The sequence below is a fragment of the Castor canadensis genome, chromosome 9 (assembly GCF_047511655.1).
Source record: "Castor canadensis chromosome 9, mCasCan1.hap1v2, whole genome shotgun sequence".
Lineage (NCBI taxonomy): Eukaryota > Metazoa > Chordata > Mammalia > Rodentia > Castoridae > Castor > Castor canadensis.
The window spans coordinates 94,165,532-94,193,326 of record NC_133394.1 but is presented as its reverse complement, the minus strand read 5'-3'; the positions used below and the strand labels follow the sequence as shown (position 1 = coordinate 94,193,326).

Below are 27,795 nucleotides of genomic sequence, written 5' to 3'. Positions count from 1 at the left end.
AAGGGATGGCTATAGTCCGCATGAGATCAGTGATAGCTATACATATATTAGACAATATAAGCTTCAGTTCATAATCTGTCACCATAGACCAAGTGACAAAGAAGGAAATTGTAGTAAACAATGTTTTCAGTTCATTATACACACACTCAACTTCAAAACCCCCAAGTATATAAAGCAAACATTGACAGAATTGAAAAGAGAAATAGATAGTGCTCACCATGTACTAGTTATCAATCCACTTATAAAGTCTGGTAGACAGAACAAAGTTGTTAAAAGAAACAACTTTTTTTTATTACTCACAGACAGGCAAAAAGGGATAGCAGAAGCCCAGGACTCATGGTGAGCAAGTCCATCACAGCTCAGGAAAACTGCACAGGAAGAATAGAATCTAATCTGTGTTGTTCCACACGGCACTGCAATTGATAAACCCTGAAAAACAACCTGTCCTGAGTTTTATTCCCTGAGTAAATGAGACTCAATAAGCTAAGGCATTGTAGAACATCCTGCTCTAGGAGGGACAGGAACAGAGCCCAGCTTGTTCTGACCAGTTCCTCCTGATGCTGATTCCCAGCATATTGTACAGTTATTCTTGGAAACTATAAGAAAGAAAGGGAAGAAATCTAGGTTGGTCCAGGGCCATCCAGAGAACTACCTTGCAGACAGGAATGCTATAATATTAGAAGACTTCAATATCTCATTTTCACCCAACAGCAGCAGAATATACGTTCTTCTCAAGTGCACAGAGAGCATTTTTCAGGATAGAGCATATGCAAACACCAGAAAAGTTTTAACAATTTTAAGATTTAAATCATATCAATTATTTTTTCTGATCAAAATGAAATGAAACTAGAAATCAATAATAGCAGAAGGAAAACCAGAATGTTCACAAGTATATGGAAGTCAAATAATATACTCCTAAAAAACAAATGGCTCAAAGATGAAATTAAAAGGAAAATTAGAAAATATCTTGAAACAAATAACCTACAACATATCAAAACTTAAAAGATGAAGCAAAAATTGTACTAAGAGGGAAGTTTATAATAATGAACACTTACATTGAAAAAGAATGATCTCAAAAAACAACTAACTGTACACTCTAAAGAACTATGAGAAGGACAAACAAACTGAAAAGGGAAGGAAATAATACAGATTGAGTAAAGAAGATAAATGATACAAAGAATAGAAAATCATCAGAAGAAGTGAGAAAACTAAGTTTTGGTTATTTTTGAAAACAAACAAAATTTAAAAAGACACTCTAACAATACTTAATGGGAAAAAAAGAACCTCAAATAACTAAAACCTTGAAATGAAACCAGAGACATTACAACTGATGTCAGAGAAATGAAATACACCATACAAGACTACTAAATTATGCAACAACAAATTGAATGATCTAAAAGGTGTGGTTAAGCTCCTGGAAACATAAAGCTTACTGTGGCTTAGTCATATGGAAACAGAAAATCTCAACAGACCTATATCTAAAGAGATTGAATCAACATCAAAACCACCCAACAAAAAAAAGCTCAAGAATAGGTAGGTGGTTTTTCTGGTAAATCCTACCAAATACCTAATTAATGTCAATTCTTCTCAAACTCCTCCCAAACATTGATGTGGAAGGAATACAAGAGCAGCCTTATCCTGAGAGAGCAAAATAAAGACACTACAGAAAAAGACAATTACAGATACCAATACCCATGAAGAACATAGATCCAAAAATCTTGAACAAAATACTAGAAAAGAAAATCCAACAGCAAAATAAAAGAATCATGCAGCACGAGCAAATGAGACTAATCCCTGGTATGTGAGGATGGTTCGACAGAAAAATCAGTCAATGTGATACAACACATTAGTAAAGTGAAGGAAAAAAATCACATTATCATCTCAATGTATGCAGAAAAAGCATTTGACAAAATTTAATGTCCTTTTGTGAGTAAAAGAAACTGTCAACAAACTAGGAATAAAAGGAAATTACCACAATATAATAAAGCTTATTTATGAGAAGTCCAGAGTTAACATCATACTCAATGGTGAAAATCTGAAAAAGTTCCCTCTAAGATCAGGAATGAGATGAAGACATATGCGCTAACAAATTCTATCCAACTCAGTACAGAAAGTCCTAACCAGGGCACTTAAGAAAGAAAAAAGATAAAGGCATCCAAATTTAAAAGGAAGAAGTAAAATGATCTTTGTTTTAATATAATATGATCTTGTATATAGCAAACCCTAAGACTCCACAAAAATATTAGAACTAATTTATGAATTCAGCAGAGTCACAGCATCTGAAATCAAGATGCAAAAATCAGTTGCACTTCTATAAACCAACCATAAACTATCCAAAAAGAAAATTAAGAAAACAAAGCCATTTATGACAGCATCAAACTTCTGAGGAGTGTAGAGGATGGAAGTATGTACAGATATACACTTGAAGACAGCATAATGAAACCCACCAAATGCTGTTTGAAAAGGTGGAAAGAGGTAGAAATAGAACTATAATGGAGGGGGTGAACTTGCTCAAGATACACTGTGTGCGTGTATGGAATTATAACAATGAAAGCCTCTCTTATGATTAATGAATGTTAATTCAAAAATAAAACAAAAATTAAAATAAAAAAGAATGAAATGCTTAAAAATAAACTTGGCTAAAGAAGACTTGTGAACTGAAAACAATAAAATACTGGTGAAAGAAATTAAAGACAACACAAATAAATAGAAAGACATTCATGTTCAGATTTTGAAAAGTTTAATGTCCATTCTATCCAAAGCAATCTACAGATTCAAAGTTATATCTACCAAATTCCAATAATATTTTTTGCATAAGTGGAAAAGCAATTCTAAAATTGATAAGAAACCACAAAGATCCCAAATAAACAAAACAGTCTTGAGCAAAAACAAAACTGGAAAAAATACATTTCCTTATTTCAAAATATATACAAAGTTATAGCACTTAAAACAGTTTGGTACTGGCAAAAAGACAGAGCTATAGGCCAAGTGAACATAATAAACAGTGCTAAGAATACTAAATGAAGATAGTTTCTTCAATGTGTGAGGACTGAAAACTGGATATCCTCATGCAAAAGAATGAAACTGACCCATTTCTCATATCATACACAAAAGTCAACCCAAAGTGACTGGATGGAGACTTACATGCAGGAGCTGAAACTTTAAAATTACCATAAGAAAGCATAAAGGGAAACTTGTTTGCATTGGTCTTAGTAATGATTTCTTGGATATAACACTAAAAACATAGGTGACCAATACCAAAATAAACAAATGAAACAATGCCAAACTAAAAAGCTTCTGCAGAGCAAAAGAAACAATAGAGTGAAAAGACAATCTACAGAATGGAGAAAACATTTTCAAATCATATATCTAATGAAGGATTAATATCTAAAATACGTAAGAAGTTCTTAAACTAGCAAGCGAACAAATAATCCAAGTTTTTAAATAGGGATATGTAGTTGAATAGATATTTTTCCAAAAAAGATTTATAAATGGTCAACACATATATAAAAAGATGCTTAGCGCTATAAATTATTAGGGAAATGACAATCAAAATTACAGAAAAAGATCACCTCAGAAAGAAAAATAGAGGAAACTAATATGATCAAAGTACATTATATGCATGTACAGAAACGTCATAATAAACCCCTTATTTTATACAATTAATTTAAAAAGAGATTGCCTAATGCCTGTTAGGATTATTATGAGACAGAGGGAGAGAGAGAGACCAAGAGAGAGAGGAGAGAGAGAGAGAAAGAGAGAGATAAGTTGGAACGCTTGTAAACTACTGGCAGGAATGTCAAATGGCACAACTGATGTGGGCAGTAGTATGGAGGACCCCCCCAGAACACTAGCAACAGAACTACATATGACCCAGCAATCCCACTTCTGGGTATTAATCCAAAATAATTGAAATCAGGAACTCATAAAGATATTTGCACTCCCATGTTTATTGCGGCATTATTCACAAGAATCAAAATGTAGATGCAACTCAAGCATCTTTTGACAGATGAATAGATAAATAAAATATGGAATATATACCATGACATAATATTCAGCCTTTAAATGGAAGAAAACCCTGAAATATATGACAATTTGAATGAACATTGTGGATACCAAAATGGACTAAGTGGAATAAGGTAGTCACAGAACAAAGTGGTATGATTCTGCTTAAATAAGGAATCTACATCAAAAGTCACAGAAGCAGAGATCCTCTACAACATAATGCCTATAACTGATGTAGCAGGAAGGAGGACCAAAAGAGAAACAGACAGCTGTGTTCTGATAATAAAGCAGGAGGAAGAGATGGCATAGCAGAGAGATAAAACTTAAAGAACTGAAACATGCAGAAGGTCACAAAACACTGGGAAAATGAAATAGCCAATGTAGCCACATGTGGGTTAAGCTTTGCTTTTGCTTCTATAACCTGTTTGCAAGGGTATATAAGGTGAGACCCCTCTGTTCTTGGGGCTCAGCCTTTGGACACAAGTCTGATGAGTCTGTGCCAGCACAATTAAATGTTGCTTCCTGCTAAACTGCCTCAGTGTTCTGTATCTCAGCTTGAGATTCCTGTAACATTTCTTGGAGACTCGCTGCCGGGATTGTGGACATGGTGATTTGTCACCTCTCTTGTCACCAGGATGCATCCCCAAACCACTGGGAGAAGATCCCACCAAGTGTCAACAGACAGTTTGATCCGAAGGAGGCACTCATTCTCCCAGTGAGTCAGGGTGAAGCCCTCGGATGAACAATGGAACCCGTGAGGTGCAGGAACCAGTGAGAGGAGGGGAGCACCACCTGTCAAACTGATAAGAACCTGGGTTTGAATAATAGGCCTGGTTTTAAGAGGTAGAAGGGGAGACTGATCACCTCCCAGAGACCCCCAAATAACCCTGCCTGGGGTGAAACTGGATCTATTAGGTTTAGGGAGTAGGGCAAAAGTGTGTAAGACACCTCCGGAATTAGGGAGGTTGAACACCTACTGGGTTCTCTCACCAGCAAGATATACCAGAAAAAAAAAAGCTCGTTGAGTAAAATGCAAGAAACCTCCAGTATTTGGCAGGGGGTGGGGGTTGAGCTCTTCCCTGAGAATAGCCACAGCCGAGGGTAAGGGATGAATAACAAAAATTCAGTTCCAAACGAGGAGACTCACAATAGAACAGATGAATCATCCACCATTCCACCAGATAGCCCTGTAGTTATGGTTTAAAAAGTTTTTCTTGAGAGTGCACTCTAATTTTGTGTGTGTCAATTTGTTCACATTGGGCAAAATTTAATTTGCTCCTGGAATTCCAACTCATCTTATGTGCACTTAAGTTGACATTTTTTCTGGCATGCTTAATTTATGAAACTTTTGTATATGTGTGTATGTATGTATGTATGTATGTATGTATGTGTAAGCATCTTCAAAATGGTTCTTAAATGGCTGTTATAAGGTTAACATGCTATTCAACGTAGCAAAAAAACAGGGTGTTTATTTTAAAGATATTTGTTATAAACTGCTTAAGCTTTTTACATATGAATATGTAAACATCTTGAGGATGATTCTTATTATAGAGTCAATTTAAAAATTTCTACTCTTTCTACTACTACTTTTCAGTAAACCAGTTTTCAAACTTATTTCGATCAGGTCTCACTAGGATACAAGCATTGAAGGATCAACACTCTGGCTCAGACCAGAAGTGAATAAAAAAAAGAAAGAAAGAAAGAAAAAGGGAGCCACAGCCTGCAGCAGGAATCTAAAATTTGGGTAGCTGACCGACCTTAGCCTGTTTCATTCTGTCATAAATGAAATCTGAGATTTAATTCACACTTTTAATACATGGGTCTATTAACAAGTGGGCTGTCTATAAATTGTTTTTATACAAAAAATAATTTTAAAGTTACTTTTTTTCTGTTTTTCTTTATACAAATATAAGGATGGATCTAAGTCAAAAGGGTTTATGAGTTATTTTCAACAAGTAACAAAAATATATATAAGGTATTAAGGACATGGTTTTTTAAAAATAAAAGGTTAAGAAATACTTTAAAAAATAGATAAAGACAAGCTCCTCCAGAGGATACAAAATAAGTTGTCATAAAGGTACAGAGTAAGCTGTCATAAAAAAGATGGAGCTTTTAAATGCTTATATAAGTGATTAAACTGACGAAAATCCAGTCACATTAAAGATTTTATAAGGTCAAAATTTAATGTACTGATGTTAAACTAAAATTTAATTCTCTAAGCTCATAACAACCAGGCTATCTTAAAAATATTATATTGTTCTTAATAACATTTTCAAAAAGCTGTCTTAAAAATGGTTTTTGTTTTGTCAAGATAACTGTCAGAAATTTTTTGGTGCTACATGTTAATTCACAAACTTATCAAAACAAGAGTTTATTAAAACACAGAGAGGCAATAGACAGCTGAGTACCAGGAGTACTACTGCATTGATATAAGGATTGAGACAGATTTATTTATGTAAAGCAAAGGAAAAAAAGCTCAGAAAGGAGCACTACACTGGAGGTCAAGACCTCCAGTTTTTATCAAAGTCAATAGAGTGAAGATGTTCTGCCACTCCTTCCATATGTAGGGCTGAGGAATTTTTGGCCTAGGATGGCCAGATAGGGCCTGTTATTTTATGGTGGGGGGGGGGGGGCTCTATTGACTACAAGTTGGTGGGATCCTGTTGTATGTAATAAGCCATTTATTAATATCAACAATCTGGGATATCTCCATTATCAACATCTGAACCATGATTTTTGGCCATTAGGTTTCCTAACTGCATACTTAGTTCCCATAAATATTTACCCGTGTTCTCTGGTGATTTTTGTCAGGGTTTTGTCTGCTGAGGTAACTGAGTTATAACTAAATAAAAGTTCATTTAAGAGTTGGTTTATGCAAAATTTTCTAGATGACCTTTTGGTTAAACAACTGTTGTCATGGATGATTCTAATGCAGTCAGTATCCTATATGTGTCCGTGACTGGGCTGTTTGAGGTCACTGACACTGTTACCCCCAAATGATGAGAAAAATCTTAAGTTTTACTTTAAAAACAACAATTAAACTAATATGTACATATAACCTCTACAGAGCTGTGATGCTGTTGCTAGTTCCTAATTTATTAAACATATTTATGTTTTTCAAGTATATCAAGCCTCCTGAAACACAAAGTTTAGATAAACATGGTAACAAAAAGTTAGTGGTACTGCTATACTGTTCTGTTAGTTGCTAAATTGTCCATCAGAATTTTAACCATGGCTCTCTCAAGCTTTTGTCATTACAGTTCTGATCCTTCTGGGGCATTTACAATCAAGTCCATAAACAATTGCTCTAATAAGTGCTTATGTGTCAACCAGATTAGCTTTTTAGACATCTGCTTTTGTTGGATTTTGTTTTGTATTGTCCTTGTCTAGAAGTCCACTACCTAAGAGCCACTTCTTCTAAGTCTTTGTTGCTTAAATTTGGCCAAAAAGCCTAGTTGGCACTGACTCCCACCTGATCTGCTCGTTACCTACCCCCACCCAATATGAGACCAAAACCAACCAAGCAAACAAAATCCAACAAAGAACGAGTCCTCATGATGAGGGGAAAAAACAATCAATTGAGAAAGATCTTCAGTCTACGGCGATACCACTCTGAACCCATCTGATCTCATCCGGTCTCAGAAGCTAAGCAGGGTTGGGCCTGGTTAGTACTTGGATGGGAGTAAGGTCTTCAGAGGAGACTACTCAGAGACAAGCAGTTTGGAAACAAGGGGGGAATGCCATCAAAGTTCTAATGGAGTCACTTGTGCCAGACCTCTCAAAAATAACCAAGGCCGAGAGGATTGAGGAAATGGTTCTTATACCTGTGTGGCTATCCGGCATTGAAGCCCTTGTAGACACAAACTCATATTGTTTTTAGACAGGGTCTTCTACTTAAATAGAGACAAAGAGACTATTTTTACTGGCTCTAAACATGTCCTTTGATATTTAAAGATGGTGGTTTTGACCTTTTAAAAACAACTCATTTTCTTGGACATATATACTGATAATATATTGTTGCCACGGTAATTCTACTAAGTGAAAAAAAAGAAACACTGTCTGGGAAAAGGAATGGAATGTCCAACCACTAAAGCCTCATTGGAGAGGCCCTTTAGTTGTTATTTTGTCCTACCACAGTCAAAGTAGCAGAGATAGTTCCTTGGATCCATCGCAGCTGAGTCAAGCCAGGTTCTCTTGAGTGGGAGTGCATCCTTGATCCAGCTTCACCATGTAAGATCACTCTCTGGATCATCAGCACACTTCCTCAACAGAACTGCGCTTCTTGGGAGACCACAAATGGCAGGACAGCAGCCCTGCTCTAGTCACACTCCAGAAGCTGACTAGTCTATCCACAGCAGAAGCTTGAGGAGTTGACTTTCCAATGGAACCAATGGATTGTTTTCCATACCAGTTATTTCACTGTAATGCACTGCCACCCCTTGTCTGTACCTGTTGCTGTAGTTCTCATGCTAATCTTCTCCATAGGTTTGGCAGAAACCTCCTGCACTGACTGTACTCACAGCGAAAAGTTTTTACTAGCTCTCTTCTACCTCTTTTGGGCAGGATGCATAATTACTTTTTATCATTACTGATCTGGTTTTCCTTTGTGGCCCCGGACCCCTCATCCTGTGACCTGTGTATGCATACTACTCAAGCAGGAAGTGTTGTCACCAGGACTTTACTTTTCCATACTTACTATTCCTGTGCAGGCTCTGTCACTGGGACATACAATCACAACCATACCACCTATTTAGTGTGTTCCCATGGTAATCAGCAAGTCTTCTTCAACCCCACTTACTGCCCTTGGGAGCAATGGTAAGAGATCTGGAGTGTCCGCAACCCTGGGAACCTTGTCAGCCACAAGTCAAGCCAATGTCAATGTTCTTTGATGCATGTGTGGCCCTAGACCAAGGTGGGTGTGGAGGTATCGGCTGTGGCTGTGGGGGTCTAGCTTGGGAAAGAGCCTATATGTCAAGTGATAAGTATATGTGCAGGGGAGACAACTCTGGGTCATGTGATGATGTGGGTTCTTATTATTGCCCTTACTGGGGTTGTATCATGGGCCACATTGCAAAGGGAAAAATACACAGCTCTTCTTCACAAAGGGGAAGCTACCCCTGACTGCACACGTGACACCTGTAACCATGTAAATTTCACTATACCTAAGCCATCCGACTGGACACGTGGACATGTAATTAGTATAAGGAAAGATGAAAAGGGCCTTAACCCTAGGACTCTGAAGTACCTCAAATTAGTAACTGTTACCCATGAGAATTTCTCATACCAAGTTTTTCACTCCTTTTATGAGGCAATAAGGAGTGAATTTTCTATTTCTACCAAGGCCAAAAACTTGTTCCTCTCACTGGCTGAGTCTATAGCTCAGACACTGAATTGTCACTTCATGCTATCTATGTTTGTGGGGGGACCAACATGGGAGACCATTGGCCTGGGGAAGCAAGGGAGCTAGAACCACAAAACCACAAGAGCCTTTTAATGAGACTGCTTTCCCAAAACACAGGAAAGGTGTCTGGCTCCTAAAAACTTCCATCATCGGGAATTACTGCATCTCCCACCTAGAGGGCCAATTCTCCACCCTGTGGGAGATTTAACTTGCTTAGGACAGAAGTTTTACAATGACACCACCCAAGAGACTCAATGGTGGGGAACCCCCAAACCACACCAAACCTCATCCCCACCCACTGACTAGCTTCCCTAATCTCCAGAAATCTTACAACAATCTTACTGCCAAAGTAGATTGGCAGGCACTCAGAGGGCTGTATTGGATCTGTGGGACGCAAACTTACATGGTGCTACGTAATAGCTGGTTTGGATCTTGCATGCTAGGCTCAATCAGACCATCCTTTTTTTTTGCTTTCCCTTAGGCAAGGTGAAAAACTGGGATTACCCATATATAAAGAAAGATTAAGTAGACAAAAACAGGGTACCTTACAAATTGGCAATTGGAAAGATGACGAATGGCCTCCTGAGTGAATCATCCAGTACTATGGTCCTGCCACTTGGGCAGAAGATGGGTCCTGGGACTATCGCACCCCAATATATATACTCAACCACATCATCAGGCTTCAGGCTGTTGTTGAAATTATAACTAATGAAACTGCAAGAGCTCTCGATTTGCTGACAAAACAAAGCACTAAGATGTGCAATGCCATCTATCAGAACCGCTTGGCCTTAGACTATTTGCTTGCTTCTGAAGGAGGAGTTTATGAAAAATTTAACCTAAGCAACTGCTGTTGACAGATTGATGATAAAGGAAAAGTCATAAAAGAAATCACAGACAGAATGAAAAAGCTTGCCCATGTCCCCATCTAGATTTGGAGAGGATGCACTCCCAGTGATCTGTTTGGAGGATGGTTCTCTGCCTTGGGCAGTTTCAAAACCTGGATAGGGGTGATAGGCCTTGTCCTGGGAGCATGTTTAATACTGCCCTGCCTGGTATTGAAGTCTATCAAGACCATTATGGAGGCCACAATAAAAAGAAAAATGGCCACACATGTAATGATGCTATAGAAATACAAACCACTAAATCAAGATGATGCTGTTTGACCCTAGGTGGGTCCGAGCATCAAAGGGGGAAATGATGTAGGAAGGAGAACCAGAACAGAAACAGACAGGCTGTGTTCTCATAATAAAGCAGGGGGAAGGGATGGGATAGCAGAGAGATAAAACTTAAAGAATTGAAACATAACACTGAGGGAATGAAATAGCCATTGAAGTCACATGCAACCATATGTGGGTTGAGCTTTGCTTTTTGCTTCTGTAACCTGCTTGCAAGGGTATATAAAGTGAGACCCCTTTGTTCTCAGGGCTCAACCTTCAGACATGAGTCCACTGAATCTATGCCTGCACAATTACACATTGTTTCCTGCTAAACTGCCTCCATGTCCCATATCTCAACTTTTGATTCCTGCAACATAACAAAACTGGATTGTCCACCTTAATTCTTTTTGTAAAAAGTAATCTACTATTAAATGTGCTTACTACAATAAAAATAAAATTAGAAAACATATTTAAGATAATAACAAAGAAGATTTTTGAACATTGTCAATCGTCAGATTATGGAATAGTTTCCCAAGGGAGATGTGAAAAATGTCATTCTTTAAGATATGTGAAACCACACTGAAGGAAAACACACAATTGTTTAAAGTCAGCCTTATTCTTCTGACATGGGTGACAAAGCCAGGACTCCACAAGCATGACCTAAGACATCAGTGGATTTCACAGCCTATACACACCCTCCAGCCTACTCACTGCTGAGAAGGACGAAAGAGGAAGATTGGATTAGAGCTGATGAGTCACATCAGGCGACTTGATCAACATGTTCCTGGCTCAGTGACAGTGCTTCCAGGGTACCAGGAAAGGAACACTCATGTCCAGTTACCATGATCCCAGTTCAGAGTAGTTCCCAGGGAATACAGAAGGCCCTTCCCCATGCCACCCTACCTTTTGAAACAGCCTGTGTTTCTTTTCCTCTGAAGTCAGAAATAACTTTTGTAGAAAACCAGATCACAAATCTATATAGAATTAGACCAAGGGTCAACAAATGATGGTCCAAGATGGTCCAAGGCTGGGCCTCAGCCTCTTTCTCTAAGGAAAGTTTTGTTAAACGCTCTGCCATAGGCCAGGCATGGTGGTTTATGCCTATAATCCCACCTACACAAAAAGCAGAGGTAGGAGGATTGCAGTTTGAGGCTGGACCAGGCAAAGTTAGCATGAGATCTTATCTGAAAAACAAACTAAAAGCAAAAACAGGACTGGGGTCACAGCTCAAGTGGTAGTATACTTGCCTAGCAAGGCTAAGTACAATATACAATACTGTGGAAAGAAAAAAAAAGAAAGAGAGAGGTGGAGGGCAAGGAGGAAAGGAAGGAAGGAAGGAAGCTCTACCATAGACTAATAACTTTAAGCTCGGTGCCAGTGGCTCACAACTAAAATCCTAGCTACTCAGGAGGCAGAGATCAGGAGGATCACAGTTCAAAGCCAGCCTGGGCAAATAGTTCATGCGAACTTATCTCGAAAACCCTTCATAAAAATAGGGCTGGTAGAGTGGCTCAAGGTGAAGGCCCTGAGTTCAAGCCCCAGTACTGCAAAAAACAAACAAACAAACAAACAAACCACTAATTCAAGCATCTCCAAGGTAAAGTATAAGAAATCCTCACTTTCTTTCCTTGTTAAAAGTACAGAATAGAAAAGAAAAAAATTAAGCTGAGTAGAATACACAAACTTTCCATAAATGCAGTCTAACATATCACATGCTAGAGTCTGGAGCATGCTTCTGTGACATCCAGCATAGTAGTTAAGAATCCCAAATTGGCCATAGTGAGTTGAGTTCAAATCCCAAGACTTGACTTCAAATCCCAAATTGGCCATATTTACTAGTGAATGATACTGGGCAATTTACTTAGTCTTTCTAAGTAAGGTAAGTAAGGTAAAATTAAAAATATTACCTCACTCAGAAGGATGTTATAAGGAATGAACAAATTACTGCATGCAAAGCACTTAGCACAGTACCTAGTATATTAGTATGTGCCCAAAGAACTACCTAGCATTACACAAACTGTTACTGAAAGACTAAATCTTAAGGAGATCAACTTTCTAAGATTCAATATGAATATTAAGCATTACCTGCACAGTTTTCCCCAGGATCTCCACAGATGGGGCCATTTGTTCCAGGACTTCTGGTTGAATTCCCATCTGCCACCACACAGTCGAGGATGACTAGACCTTCAAGTTCAAAACAGAACCAAACACATACATGACAACTTGAAAATTTGCTCAATGTGAAATGTCCTCACAAAGTCATGATACATTTATGAAAATACCAAGCCTATGGTTTCCATTTCCAAGTCATTCTCTCTCAGCCAGGCAAGGGTACAGACACCAACACATCTCATGTTTTCAGCTCAGTGCTAAAGACAGAATTTTCAAGCCAGTATCACTTACATCAATTATGTATATTAAGGAAGGACACAGACCATAGCTTGTGATGGATGGAGTCTTATCACAAAAACAGAGCAGTAGAGGGGCTGAGACACCAGTTACCAGGTGAGTACACTGATCCATATCCAGAGAAAATGAAAAAAGGAGTGACTCAAGCTGCTGCCCTCCACACAGACCCAGTGCTTCTCAGGAGCTAACTATTGAGTGTATTTCCTTCTGGGGAAAAATGAAATAGATATTCAGCTCATGGGGATTCTTTAAGAATTTTAGGACTATCTCTAAGGGATTGTCTTCATATTTTACAGGGGAAAAAGGAATTTTGTGTTATAGTTTGAATAGTTCAGAATACAACTGGTCCTTGTGTGGATCCTGATTCACACATACCAAGTGCAAAAAGTTATTTATGAGATCATCAAGGAAATTTAGCACTGGCCAGATATTAGATAATATTAAAGAATTGCTATAAACTTTTAAAGTATAATAATGACATTATAGTTTACATTAAAAAAGAATCTATATCTTTTAGAGATATATGTGAATATTTATTAATACAACAATGTATCTGAGATTGGCTTTATATTTATTAGTATCATGACTTCTATTATATTTTGTGATGCAGGGATTTATGCATGCTTGGCAAGTGATCTACTGTTGAGTGACCCCCAGCCCTGAGATTTGCTTTAAGGTACTACAACATGGGAATGAAGATGCAAGATGGTGAAGAGAAGGCATAGATGAACAAGACTGGCCACATGTTAATACTTGTTGAAGCTGGATGTTGGATATTGGTTCATTATTCTGTTCTCTGTAATTAGTATATATTTAAAATATCAGCAATGAAAAGAGGAGAGAATAGCAGAGAAGAGAAGAGGGAAGGACAAGAAAGATGACTTGAGAAATAACTGGTCCTGAGTTCATGACCTGTTTTTGCTGGTGTTGCGTGTGGTAAGTATGTGTTAAGATTGCAGAGCACCAAACACAGTGCTGGCATTTAACAGTGCTCAATAGAAGTTACTCATCATTGTGCAACTGACAGGAATCATAACCTCCCACTAGCTGTACTGAAAATTATACATCTGGCCAGGAGTTTCTAAACAACATGTTCTCCAATTCAATTCAGTCCAACAAAGATTCATTAGCATCCAGGAACACAGAAGTGAATAGGGTATACTTGATGTTCAAGTTGCTTTGAAGCTACAAAAGCATATAATTAGTCAACCAATAAATCATAACACAAAGTGGCAGTAGTGTACCAGAAAACAAGAGTACCTAGCAAGTTCAAGAGTCAAGCATTTATAAAAATTGTCTTCGTAATGATTTTTTCCATTTATCAAATTTTAGGATTTTTTTTAAAAGAAAGAGATGGTACCAAATATCGGTAAAAATGAAGATAAATGGAAACATAATTTCCATGATATGGTAAATTTTAACTGCTTTTCCAGAAGGCAACTTAGCACTATACAAAACATAAACACAAAAATAACTGAAATATACAAATTCTTATATTCAGTAATTACACTGCATGTAATTTTTTCCTAAAGAAATAATTCAGGATACACAAAGAGATTTAGCTACAAAGCTCTCTATAGAACATAAATTATAAAAAATTAGAAATTGCTTAAATACCTAACAATTGGATTGATTAAATGCATTTGGCATACCTTCATGAAATACAATGCTATTCAGACATAAAATGATGTTTAAATATAAATAGAACATTTCAATATATTTCTAAGTAAGAAAACAGATTACAGGGCAGTAATTTGGTATAATGGGTGTGTATTTGTGTGAAGTGCATTTCCCTCATTCATATAAACAAACAGTTAAAAAGATGGGTATAGAAATACAGAGTTGGTTGATTAGGAAGGGTCCTTTTCCTTAATTCTGCTTATTTTTAGTTTCTAACTTTTCTACAAGCATAATTTCTTTGCTACAGCAAGGGAAAAGGCATGACTCATTTTTTAAAAACTCACAATTTGGCCACCAAATTTCTCAATTATTTACACCTTTTTTTCCAACACTTGACCCTCCCTTTACACTTACAGCAAACAAGCAAACAATCATTTAGGGTTTCTTAAGCACAGGAAGTGAATGCTACTCCTCTTTGTAACCCCACCACCTAAAATAGAACACAGCAGATAAAAAAAATCCATCTACAAGCTAACAAATACTCTTTAAATCCAAGGTCCCAGTAGCAATTTCTAGTGAAAACTAATAAAACACATTTAATTCATTTCTAAAATCCATACATGGGCTTTCTTCATGGGACAACATGAGTTCTTAATTGTAATTGATCTTCTCTATTGGTGGGAACCCAAAGAAAAGAAAAGGAAAAAAACCCTCTAAATCTGAGATTCAACATGTGCAAACTGGGGATGGCAATGTCTCCAAGTGAAAAAATTCAATTTTATAAGAAAAAGCATGGCTTAGCACACAACTGCACAACTTTTCTTCCAGTTGCATTCCTTCTACTATCACTTATAACTTATTCTCCACTTCCACCTAAAGGAGGGAACCCTGATTCCAGTGAAACTCTTTTCAGTTCTCTAAACGTTACGACAAGCTGGGGCCTGTGGGCCAGGCTCTTTTTTGCTAAACATCACACTACATGCTAGTATCACTTGGCTATAAGAGGACACTATACTCATAGGTGGAGGCAGAGCCTCTGGGAGGAGGCTTCTTCAAGCCAAACCAGCACCCAAACCCAATGGAGGGTGCTAGAGCGGCACACACTCACTATATCCTGTACTGCTCATCCCAACAACCTTCAACTCATAGTCTGGTGGCTATAAATCAGATCTATTATGAAGAGCCATTTTCCTTGGCCTGCACATATTTTAGAAATTGAATAAGGCAGTTCATTATTAAACCTGAATTTTCTGCTTCTATCTTTACAGCAGAAGGTCTGGAAACATAAGCTTTCTTCACAATGGCTGGAATAGAGAAGCAGGTGATCCTTCAAATGCCACAAGACCCATGAGGCTTGGTGTGTTCATCTAACTGCTGAGACCCTCACAGGAATTTAAGTTTGTGATCTGTAAGAAGAGCCTCAGAAATCAGAGATATGCTCACAAAGTCAGCTACCAAATACCAAAGGCTACTGTATAGAGAAAGAGCACTCCTGTTCCAACTGTAACTCAACAAATATTTATTAAGTACTATGTGTTTGGCTCTGGTACAGGACCCTGAAGGCTCAAAGGTAAAACTCAAAGAGCTCATATTCTGCTAAGACAGACACATAAATCTTCAAGGTATTGTGTAATTAGTATAGCATCAGATATAATACAGAGGAACACCGCATGGAGAATCAACTCTGCCTAGTGGCAAAAACTTCATAGAGAAGTTGAAGTTTGTGATGAGTTTTTAATGGGGAATAAATGATTCTTAAAGTATCAATTAATAACTTGCAAAAGTTTATAAGCAATTAATCACTGTACTGTATTGTTTATTTCAGCAGTGGAAAATATTTATGTGGTTATAATAAAGTTAATATTGATAATTAAACAATAGTCATAAAATTAGGGCTAATAATTAGCCCACATACATTGTCTGGGGAAACTAGTAGTGATTAATCAGATCTGTGCTGTGTCACTTCTGAAATTATATGAGTATCAGCTTGTATAGTTGACTATTCTGGAATTATGAGCGAAAAACTCAATAGGGTAAGACCTTAACTTTGCAAGTCAAAACACAGCAATATAAATAAATTACTTAGCAACAGAGAGGTGGCAAATGCCCAAAGAAACACCTAGAAGTATAAAAAATTGTTGCCTTGAGGGAGTGGGAAATACAAGAAGGTATGGTACAAGATCTGCTATTTATTGTTAAAAACTTTTCATTATTGTCTGGTTTTAAATATATATGTTCATTACTTTATTCAAAATAGAAGTAACTTTAAAAAATAAATAAAGTAGTACCACCAAGACATTCTAAATAGAAGTGACAGCTTATAAGAAAACATGCCATGAGATAAAACACACGTACCCAGATTGTTGGAGGGTGGGTGGGGAATGTGATGGACAGTAGAGAGCAAGTGGATAACAAAAGGCGCAAATGCAATGTTAGTTAGTTTGGATTCTGTGATGCATCTATAATGGAGTCAGTGAAAACTTTGAAATGAGAAAGAGCATAATCATCCTTTTTTTCTATTTTGAAAAATTACTTTTAATTACTTGACTTAGGCACACCTAAACCAAGATGGTAGCACTAGATATGGAAAAGAAATAAATATGAGAGAGTCACAAAATAAAATGGGAAAAACTTGATGTGAAGTAATTTAAAAAGGAGTCTGAAATGACCCTACTGTTTAGGGATTAGGTAACTGGCTAGACTGACCAGTCATGATGATATTAGGTATATGGGAAGACAATACAGATTGGATGTGGAAAGAGAAATTCAGTTTTGTAGAGTGACTTTGCAGTGACTCATCCAGGAGATAGTTGATGGATATATAGATTCAGAGCTCTGGAGAGTGAAGTCAAAGTCATAGAGTTTATATTTTGTAGTTATGGAAAATAAATTGACATTTAATTTCTTGGGAATGGATCTCTCAGTGTGAGAAAACTGATTAAGAACAGAATTCTGAAAAATGACAATAAGACAGAGTGGCTGAAAGAGAAGGGCTCTCCAGAGACTGAGGAAAAACAGCCACAGAGTAAAAGAAAGAATTATTTTTCAGCAGAAATTAAATAATAGATAAATTGATAGAGAATTAAAGGTTAAAATGTGCACAATGGATTTGCACTAATAATATGTTGCTAGAGAAATCTTAGTGGCACAAAGAGTATACAAATAATTGTAGATCAATCTTTCAAGACATTGGACTTAAAAAGAGAGGGAGAAGATTAGTCAATATGTACCCAAAATAAGAGAGAGTTTTTGTTTTATATTAAGAGAAAATTGACAAGAAGAAACCAATGATACAGAAGAGAACAAGAGAAGCAGAAGAGGTAGGAAATTAAAGTTAACCATTCATGTAAATATAACTTTATTTAGAGAAAATGGAAAATAAGAACTTAAAGCTATTTCATATTCTATACCTCACACTTCATTGTTGAAGGAAATTGGGTTTAAAATGAACAGGTAACATCCAGTGGGCTTCTCAGCCTTCACACTGTTGACCTTTTGGCTGACTAGCAGCATCCTCGGCCTTTAGCCTAGGAGATGCCAAGAGCGTCCACTGCCCCTCCATTCACCACTTCTGAGTTGTCACAGTGAAAAATGCCCAAGTGCTCCTGGTGGTGCGGTAGGAGAGGGGATATTGTCCCCAGGTAAAAATCAATGTAATTCTCTGCAACCTGTTGTACATATTTTAATCTGAAATATAACTTTCATTTTGATTATATTTCTTTAATCTGAATCAATTAGGTAGTTTTAAAAGCTCAAGTTGTGACTTCTTAAAAATCATTTTAAGGAAAAGGACCATTATCTCGTGGAAAGATCTTCAGACTCAATCTCTAATTCCCTGTATGATTTTGAGCTAACTAATAAATTCCGAACTTTTTCCTCAAGAAAACCTAGGATTCTAGGTTCCCTGACCCTCCCTTTATCTGGCTCATAAAAATCATTGAAATAATGTAAGAATTTTTTTAAAACATAAATCATTAAAATTATCATTATCTTTATTGGAGGATGTATGATTTGTATTTAGGGAAATGTAGTAATTATCTGTAGAAGACATAAGCTTTCCATTCAAAAAAGTTACAAATTACATTAAATTTCAGAATTATTAAGGACTCTAACAGTTTTAAAATATCCTTCCAATCAACTCTCAACTCACCAGAAATTGTACTGTGGCAGATTTCATTAAGGCCACATTTAAATTTCAGTAAAGAGATTTCAGTCCAGCCAAGGCATGAGATTTCAGTATCATGCATCCATTGTTTCAATCACAGTCATTCATTTATTTTAAAAATGTATTAAGCACCTATTTCTAAACCTCTGAAAATGCTTCTTTTTCTTGAGCTGGGTTTTTGCCTTCTGTTATTTTACTATGCTGTTGATATCACCTGAGATAGGTGTAATCTCTCTTTCCCATAAAAGATTCTCAAATATTTGGAGCCAGCTATCAAGTTTTCCTAAAAAGCTTTCTCTTATCAGGCTAAACATCCCAGTTCCTTCAACCATATTTTACTGGACATCATTAAAATACCTCCAAAGTCTTGCCATCCTCCCTGAAATGCAAGATTGAAATAAAGTACCATCCCACATGGTCTGGCAAAGACAGAAAAGAAAGGAGCACTCAGCTTCATGCTTTTAGTAATGGCAACCTCGATAGTATATAAGTCCCTTTTGGCTCTCATTACATATTTGAGTTTTATTCTGATTACCATAAAATGAAGTTCCTAAGTTTCTTGTTCTGTTGTACTGTGTAGATGGCTTTATTTTTCCCTCTGTTATCATTCTGTTTTGAATCATTTTTGCCTCATACCTAAGCAGATGGATTTTACACTTGCTCCTTTTGTGATGTTATTCTATCAGATTTTACCTATCACTCAGGTATTTTGCAATTTTTTTTTTTTTGGTTTCTGATTTGTTCATACATCCCTCCCTGCTTCACATGACCTGTAGAATATCTCGGATGCATGTAATCAATAAAAACAGAATAAAACAAAGTGATTTTGTTAGCTGAACTTGTTAAATGATTAGAAGTCAAATCCTTTTTTTTCTAGGGTTAGTTTTTAGCTATCAAACTCACTCATAAAATTCAAAAAAAAAGAAAAGAAATTCTATTCTACTTCAGTGAGTCAAAGCTCCATTTACTTGTATGCTCTTTGAGATTCTCAAGTTAAAAATTACAGACTGTATTAAAAGCATTATCCCCATCACTCAGCATGGGGAATGAAGTCAGCAGGAACAATACAAGCATTCAAAAACAGGCAGCTTGACAAGGCACATGACAGATCACCTCAAAGTCATGGCTAATGCTGAGGTAAGTAGTATACCAGCTGGGTCAACTATTTAAAAAAGATCCTATGTGACCAACTTAAACAGTTATGCATGTTGTATTTGCCTCATCTTTGAGCTGAATTTTCCATATTTAAAGCCAAGTACATTTTGAATTTTAAAAATAAATATAACATTATCACAAAATGTCCATTCATCTTTATTTTAATGACTTAGGACATCTTAGATACATTGCAAACTCACCTGTATATACCAAACCCAGTGATTTCTTTTTTTTTTATTTTATTATTCATATGTGCATACAAGGCTTGGGTCATTTCTCCCCCCTGCCCCCACCCCCTCCTTCTCCCCCCCCACCCCCTCAATACTCAGCAGAAACTATTTTGCCCTTATTTCTAATTTTGTTGTAGAGAGAGTATAAGCAATAATAGGAAGGAACAAGGGTTTTTGCTGGTTGAGATAAGGATAGCTATACAGGGCATTGACTCACATTGATTTCCTGTGCGTGTGTGTTACCTTCTAGGTTAATTCTTTTTGATCTAACCTTTTCTCTAGTTCCTGGTCCCCTTTTCCTATTGGCCTCAGTTGCTTTTAAGGTATCTGCTTTAGTTTCTCTGCGTTAAGGGCAACAAATGCTAGCTAGATTTTTAGGTGTCTTACCTATCCTCATCCCTCCCTTGTGTGCTCTCGCTTTTATCATGTGCTCATAGTCCAATCCCCTTGTTGTGTTTGCCCTTGATCTAATGTCCACATATGAGGGACAATTTTAAGATTTGGACAATACTCCATGTCCCATAAGAAAATCCAACTATAAAACAAAGGAGAATTTATCAATCTATGAATATAAACAGAAATTTGAAGAACATTTCATAGTCAAATCCCTAGAATTCTATTTTTTATTAAAGGGAAGAACAATAGAGAAGTGGGAAAAGAATAGCTTTGGAGTCTAATGGAGCTGGGTTTGAATCCTGGACCTACATTTTAATTTAATTGTGATTATGAGTGTTTCTCAACCATTGAGCTTCACAGTTCCTTCAGCAAACTGAAGCCCACAATATCTAACTTTCATGGCTGTGGCAAAGTTTTAGCTGTGTGCTTCCAAAAACATAGGCACAAAAAGAAATTATTGGTGATTATGTTCACAGAGTTAGCACCAAAAACATACTAGCTCTCAGAGACCAGAATCAAAAGAATATTATAATTATTCTGGTTAAAACAAAAAACTAGATCCTCAACTTTGTAAGTGGATATTGACAAATTTCATATTCTAGAGTACAATTTCATTTGAGTATAAAACGTTTGTAATACCAACTTCCAAGGAGAAATGCATGCACATGAACTCACATGCTACTTTTCTCTAGTGTGCTTATATACAGGTATTTAAGGAGACAAACTACATGTGTTGCTTCATCCTACTGGTTTTTAAAGAGGTTTAAAGTTAATATGCCTTGGCTGATTAATGGAAATACAGCATATTTTGCATGAGTGCTTCTTTGTATTCTCAGTATAGTTTTGTCGGTGATTAACCTACCATTTATGTCAATTGGGATTGCTGATTCAATTGGTGGGTTAAATGAGTCAATGTTATGAATACAGTTATAAAGTCAGATCTGAGATAGTACTCTCTGGCAATCAAGTTGGTTATAAATCATATATGTGATTTCTGAAAATAGTGTTAATAAAGTTTTTACAGTTTAAGGCAGTATTTGGAGTAAAAACTGTAAACACTTGGTGAATTTTCCCATCACAACTTCATTAGCAAAAGAAATACAGAATCTTGAATGTGCAAACTAAAGAATATCTCTCAAATTAAAAAAAGAAAAAGAAAAAAGGCTACATCTAATATGGAGTGTGAAAAAATTAGGGAGTGGAATTGATGTTTAACACTGGGCTTATGGATGGCTCAGACGAAAACTGAAATGGGTGAAGTTTGACATTAGTGATCACCTCCTTTCTTTGGTGAACTCCTTTTCTATTTTTTTGGTCATTTTTTGTCCTTTTTAAAACTGTTACCCTCTTACTGCTTTAATATTTCCCCAAGCACAATATAATCCATTAATCTAGTTTTTCTAAATATATATGTTTTCAAACAGATCTGCAAGAAGAGAAATTACTTAGCTCAAAATAATTATCCTAGGCCAAGCATGGTGGTATATGCCTATAATCCCATCTACTCAAGAGGATCAAGATTCTAGACCAGGCCTGGCAAAAGTTAACAAAAACAAGCTGAGTATTGTGGCATGTGCCTGTGGTTCCAGAGGGCAGAAAAGGCAGAGGTAGAAGGATCAAAATCAACGCAAGCCTAGGAAAGTTACTATGAGACCTTATCTGGAAAACAAAACAAAAGGCCAGTTTCTGTGGCTCACATCTATACTCCCCGCCACTCAGCTGAGATTGGGATTTTCATGGTTTAGGGCCAGCCTAGGCAAAAAAGTTATGCAGACCCCCCATCTCAATCAAGAAGCTAAGCATGGGGGTATAGGCCTGTCATTACAGCTATTTGGGAGGATGTTCATAAGAGAATAAAGATCTGAGGCTGGCCTCAAGCAAAAAACAGGAGACCTTACCTGAAAAATAACTAAAGCCAAAAAGGTGTGAGGGAGGAGATGTAGCTCAAGTGGTAGAGCTCTTGCTTAGCATCATGAGGCTCTATGTTCCAACTCCAATTCCTCCAAAAATGAATAAGTAAACAAAACCAAAAGGGCCAGGGGTGTGGCTCAAGTATAGAGCACTTGTCTAACAAGTTCAATGTCCAGTACTAAAAAAAAAGAAAGAAAAGAAAAGAAACTATCCTAAAATGTAGAATGTCTCAACCTGGGTCTTCTAGAAGCAGAACCTGAGACATAGATTAAAGGTTTTTTACCTTAGTCAAGCAGGTATAAGCCCAGGGTCATGAGAATAAGGAAAAGAGGAAATGAAATGAAGAAAGTGGCAAAGCAACAAAATATGTACACCTATCATCGTGGGTGTAGCTCCAAGATGATCCACAAAGAGACAGAAATGCACACAGATCTCAGGTTCACCTACACACAGGTCACATAAATGATTCATAAAGGAATTGAATCTTGAAGTCATCTACAGAAGAATAGGAAGGAGGAATGTATCTGACCCAATCACTTTCATCCCCAAGTTCCCACTGGACAAATTTCATCCCATTGTGTGCTAACCTCGCTCAATTCTGGCTCTTTGTTGAATGAAAGTCACATGCTGGGGTGTGATGTTTTATCCAAAGCTCAAAGACAGTTTGCTGTGGGTAGAGAGCTGACCAAAGAGGCAACGAAGGCAGCTGAAGGGCTCTTAGGAAAAAGGCACTGTGTCTCAATACAGTACAGCTCTTCAGCATCTCATGGGGAATAGAAAGATTTTTCAATTTCTCTCAAACATCACCTGAAGAACTTCCTACTCTATCAAATAAAATGACAGGCTTCTGGATTCTCAGGACTCGCAGGGGAATTGGAGAGAAACACAGAGGGGAAAAAAAAACAGGGTCTTCACAAATAGTTTACTTTCATTCAAAATCAGGAAAGTAAAATTTGAGCTCTTTCTTCCTCCAACATGAAACTCTATTCAAATGGAAGACACAATATCTTGGTGTCTAACGATGATAGATAATACAATTTTAACTTATAAAATTATTCCACAATTTTGTATTTTTGAAGCCCAGAGAAGGAAATAATTTAACAACTTGCCAAATATAAACTAACTCATGTATTTGAAAACTGTCAACACTACACAATGCTTTTGCCAGTAAATCAACCTCCTTTTTTGTTGTTTTACTATTGCCATTATTAAATGTGTGATGAGAATGACCACATTGAATGGGAATTCCATAATAACCTAATTTCTTAGAAATCATATTTTCAAAACTTGATTTTTTGATTACTGTTTCTTTTTTGTTAAGACCAGACCAGATAGTCAGATATTGTAAACCTTTAAATGAAAAGCTCTGGACTCACTGAATTTTTGTAGTAATTCAAAGAGGAGGAAAAGGAACCAAGGAAAGAGGACAATTTGTTTTCAAGGAGGATTATCCAAGTGCAAAGTGAGAAGGAATTGTGGAATTGTCCTCTGGGTCCAGCGATAACACAGCCTCTGACCCATGAGGTAACAGTCATCACACTTTAATAATGGTAAATCAGAGAAGACAGGTCTCAGAGTGGATGCTTATCCAACCTAAAAGAGCTCCAGAATTTGAGCCCTTTAAATAAGGTAGAATAAGCCAATCCAATTTAGCATTGCTCCATTATTATCTTTATCAGTAAGACTATTTGCAGAGACCAGAACTACAAAGAAAGAAGTATTAGTGTATTGTAAGTGCTAGGTGTATAGAAAATAAATTCTAATGGAATTCTAGAGAGAAAATGTGTTAAGCTAGAGAAATCATGAAGAAAAGTTTTATCAAGAAGAAGGGAACTGAACTGGATCAAAGGCAATGACATAAAAATGAACGTGGGGTGTTTGGGAGCAATGAGCAAAGCTGTCTAGCTGGAGTGAAGAATTAGACAAAGAAGTATTAAGAACAAAGGGCCTTCTTGATCTGTATAATGTGACTGTGAAATAATTCAATTGATTTTCTCATGTGACCTATGAAAATAAGGCTCATTAAGAAACAGTTACACCACATATTTCCAGTTAAAGATTTGCAATGCCTGCTCACCACATCTTGAAAGACAACTGCATGTGTGACTAGTCTAGAAAAACACTCAGTAAGTACTTAACAGTGCCTCCTGGCTGCTATTGGGTAGAATTTGCCTCTTCAGGGAAAATGGGAGGTGAGACTTATTATTTGGTTTGTAATCTCATCTCACATCTAGATCAAACTTACAATCACTCTTCTTATCCTCCATTACAGAATGATTATACTTTATCTAGAAATGAATAGAGATTTTTTTCTTACAAAAGTTTTCACAGGATATCACTGTTAGAAATAAGAGGCTCCTGACATAACAATATTTGAAATTTTCATCCACACATTTTACCAGTTATAGTTGTGTTTTTCCTCCCTTCACAGTAAGTCAGTTGATAATTATTATTCATCCAGATGGCAAAATATAGTGTGAAGAGTCTTTAAGGCAAAAAACAGTCAGGAGCATGGAATTGCTACTATTTTCCAAGATGAGGATCATAAGAATAAACAGTCATTGCATCTGGTTTGGGATGGAAAAAATTCAGGTAATTTTCTTTTTTCAAAATTCTTTACTACCAGCTTTCCGGATCTGTAAGTATTCTGCCTTATCTGTTCCTTCCAGAGAAGTTTACTGTCAATTGATTCATTTGAAACTCTGTGTTCTAACTTCAAAACCATTCCCAAAGCACAATAACATCCTATATTCAGAAAGACATAATAAACCCTGGGAGGGATTTGGTCCATCTGCTGCCTCACCATGGAACACTTCTCCAGATCCCACTAAGTCCTAGAGTACACATGGGACCCTTACCACATCCCAAGGCAGTTGATTCCATTTTTTTCAAATCACCATGTGGGGAAAAAATTCCTACAAAATTAAGATGAGAACTGTATTCCTGGAATTTTAGTTCACTAATCCAAGTTATACTCTCTTAACCAAACAAAGGAAACCTTTGTTGAAACAGCTTTCAAATTTGTGAAGTTATTGCTCGTAAACCAAAACGTATCTTTTCCATCCATCAACCCTAATTTCTACCTTCTCAGTTAAGTGTGCACATATATGTGTATGTGGTTTCTTGTCACCACCAGACTCTGGTCCCTGGTCTTGTAAGAAGACTAATGATTTCCTCATAGCTCACTCACCAGTGGCCTCTTCTTGAACCTCATCCTCCTCCACTTCCACAGCATTTAATATGGTTGACCTTCCCAAATCTTCTATCTGAAATCCACCCCCACTCTTGGCTTCTGACTTGTCCTTTTCACACAACTCTGCAGCTCTGTTTCTGATTTCATACATAAAAACAGATGTTGCCACAACTCTACTTCAGGCCTCTTTTTTTCCCAATTTTCTTTTTGGAGTCAAATAAATACAACATAAAATGTACTATCTTGACCATTTTTAAGTATACAGTTCAATGGTACTAAATACATTCATAATGTGAAACCACCAACACCATCCATTTCTAGAACTTGTAAAACTAAAACGTATACCTCCATCCCCTTACTGGTCTCCTTCCAGCAGTGGTACTACCCATTTTAGATTGTCTCTGTGGTTTTGTCTGTCTTCTTTTTTATAATGTCATCCAGTCTCACAAAGCACCTAAAGATTCAATTATTTAAAAAAATTTAACAGGATTTTAAAAAATATTTGCCAGGATTTTAAAAAAAATGTAACAGTATGTCAAGCACTGTGCTAGCCTCTAAAATTATAATCAGTTAAATGATTCACTCATATTTACAGACAAGTTGCAAAGTGCAAAGCATTCACAATATTCCCCTTACTCATTTTCTTCTTCCTTTACTGTTGTTAACGATCATACTGTGGTACATTTATTAAAACTAGGAAAACAACTTTGGTATGTTGCTTTGACTAAACTCAAGATTCTGATTTCACCAGTTTCCCCATTAACGTCCTTTTCCTGAGTTGAGGTCATTAGTCTCCTCTGGTCTGTAACAGGTTTTTAGTCCCTTGTTTTCATGACCTCGTTGACATTTTTGAGAACTATTGGTGCGATATTTTTGTAGATTGCCCCTTAATTTATGAGTTGTTTGAAGTGTTATCATAATTGGACTGGGGTTGTAGTTTTTTGTAAAGAATACTACACTGATGAAGTGTTCTCACTAGAGGACACATGACATCACTGATGATGTTAAACTTGATTCCATGATTAAGACAGTGTTTATCAGCATTCTCCACAATAAAGTTACTATTTCCCTTCTCATACCCTATTATGTGTGTATGCTAAGAACACTTTGTATAAGATCTATCTTCTTAGCAAAATTTTTAGTGTACAATACAATATTGTTAAATACAGGCACTGTGGTGTACAGTAGGTCTCTAGGGCTTACTCATGCTGATGACTGAATCTTTGTACTCTTTGATTAATACTTTCTCATTTCTCATTCCTCTTAACCCCTGGAAGCCACCATTCTATTCTTTAGTTCTATGATTTTGACTATTTTAAATTCCTTATATAAGTGCAGCAATCCCTCTGCTGAGTATACACCTGAAAAAATTGAAATCAGGATCTCTAAGTGGTACCCACACCCATGTTCATTGCAAAATTAATCATACTAGCCAAGGTATGGAAGAAGCTTAAATGCCAATCAACATACAGATGGATAAATAAAATGAGGTAAATATATACAATGGAATATTATTTAGCCTCAAGGAAGGAAATTATGCCATTTGTGATATTATATTGTTTTGAAAAAAATCACTAAAGTTGGCCTAGACTAAAAGGGGACAAAGAATTAATCTCCACCACCTAAAAGAAGGAGTAGCTACATAAAATATTTACAGTTATTCTGCATGGAAAATTTGAATCTCCTAGAAATCTTAAATATATAGATTCCTAGGGTCATATCAAAGAAGACTTTATTAGATCTGGAAGAGGCATGATAACCTGTACTTTTGACATTTCTTTAGAGAACAACCATATTGGGTTCCACTGCTCTAATTAGAATTCAACTTCCATATTTCCAAATGCTCATAAGGCAATTAAATGTCTCAAAACAGCACATAACCCCACAATAGCAATTTTCTTTCAAATATGGTACCATAAAATTTCTTTCTCTCTTAGATTAGCAGTCTTGGAGACAGTTTTTTTTAATTCTTCTCTCCCCTTCCTTACACATGATTTGTTATTATAGTACATAAATTCTTGATTTGAAATATTTACTGAATTTTCTTCTTTTCAGGTCCAAAATTGGCAAGATCAGGAACAGCAGCTTCTTCTTCACTTGCTTTTGATCAGTTTCTCCTCATCTGATCCATTCCAGACACTAAGACCAATTTT

General features: G+C 36.6%; 1 protein-coding gene across 2 annotated transcripts in view; it reads right to left on the bottom strand.

Moving 5' to 3' along the window:
- Positions 1 to 27,795, bottom strand: part of Btc (betacellulin) — a 60,868-nt gene that overhangs the window by 22,233 nt on the left and 10,840 nt on the right. The window contains exon 2 of one of the 2 annotated variants that reach the window (XM_074041999.1): positions 12,649 to 12,747. The exons of the other annotated variant lie outside the window; for it this stretch is intronic. Coding sequence (XP_073898100.1) covers positions 12,649 to 12,747 — 99 coding nt within the window. The remainder of the gene's footprint in view (positions 1 to 12,648; positions 12,748 to 27,795) is intronic. 2 annotated transcript variants of the gene reach the window in all.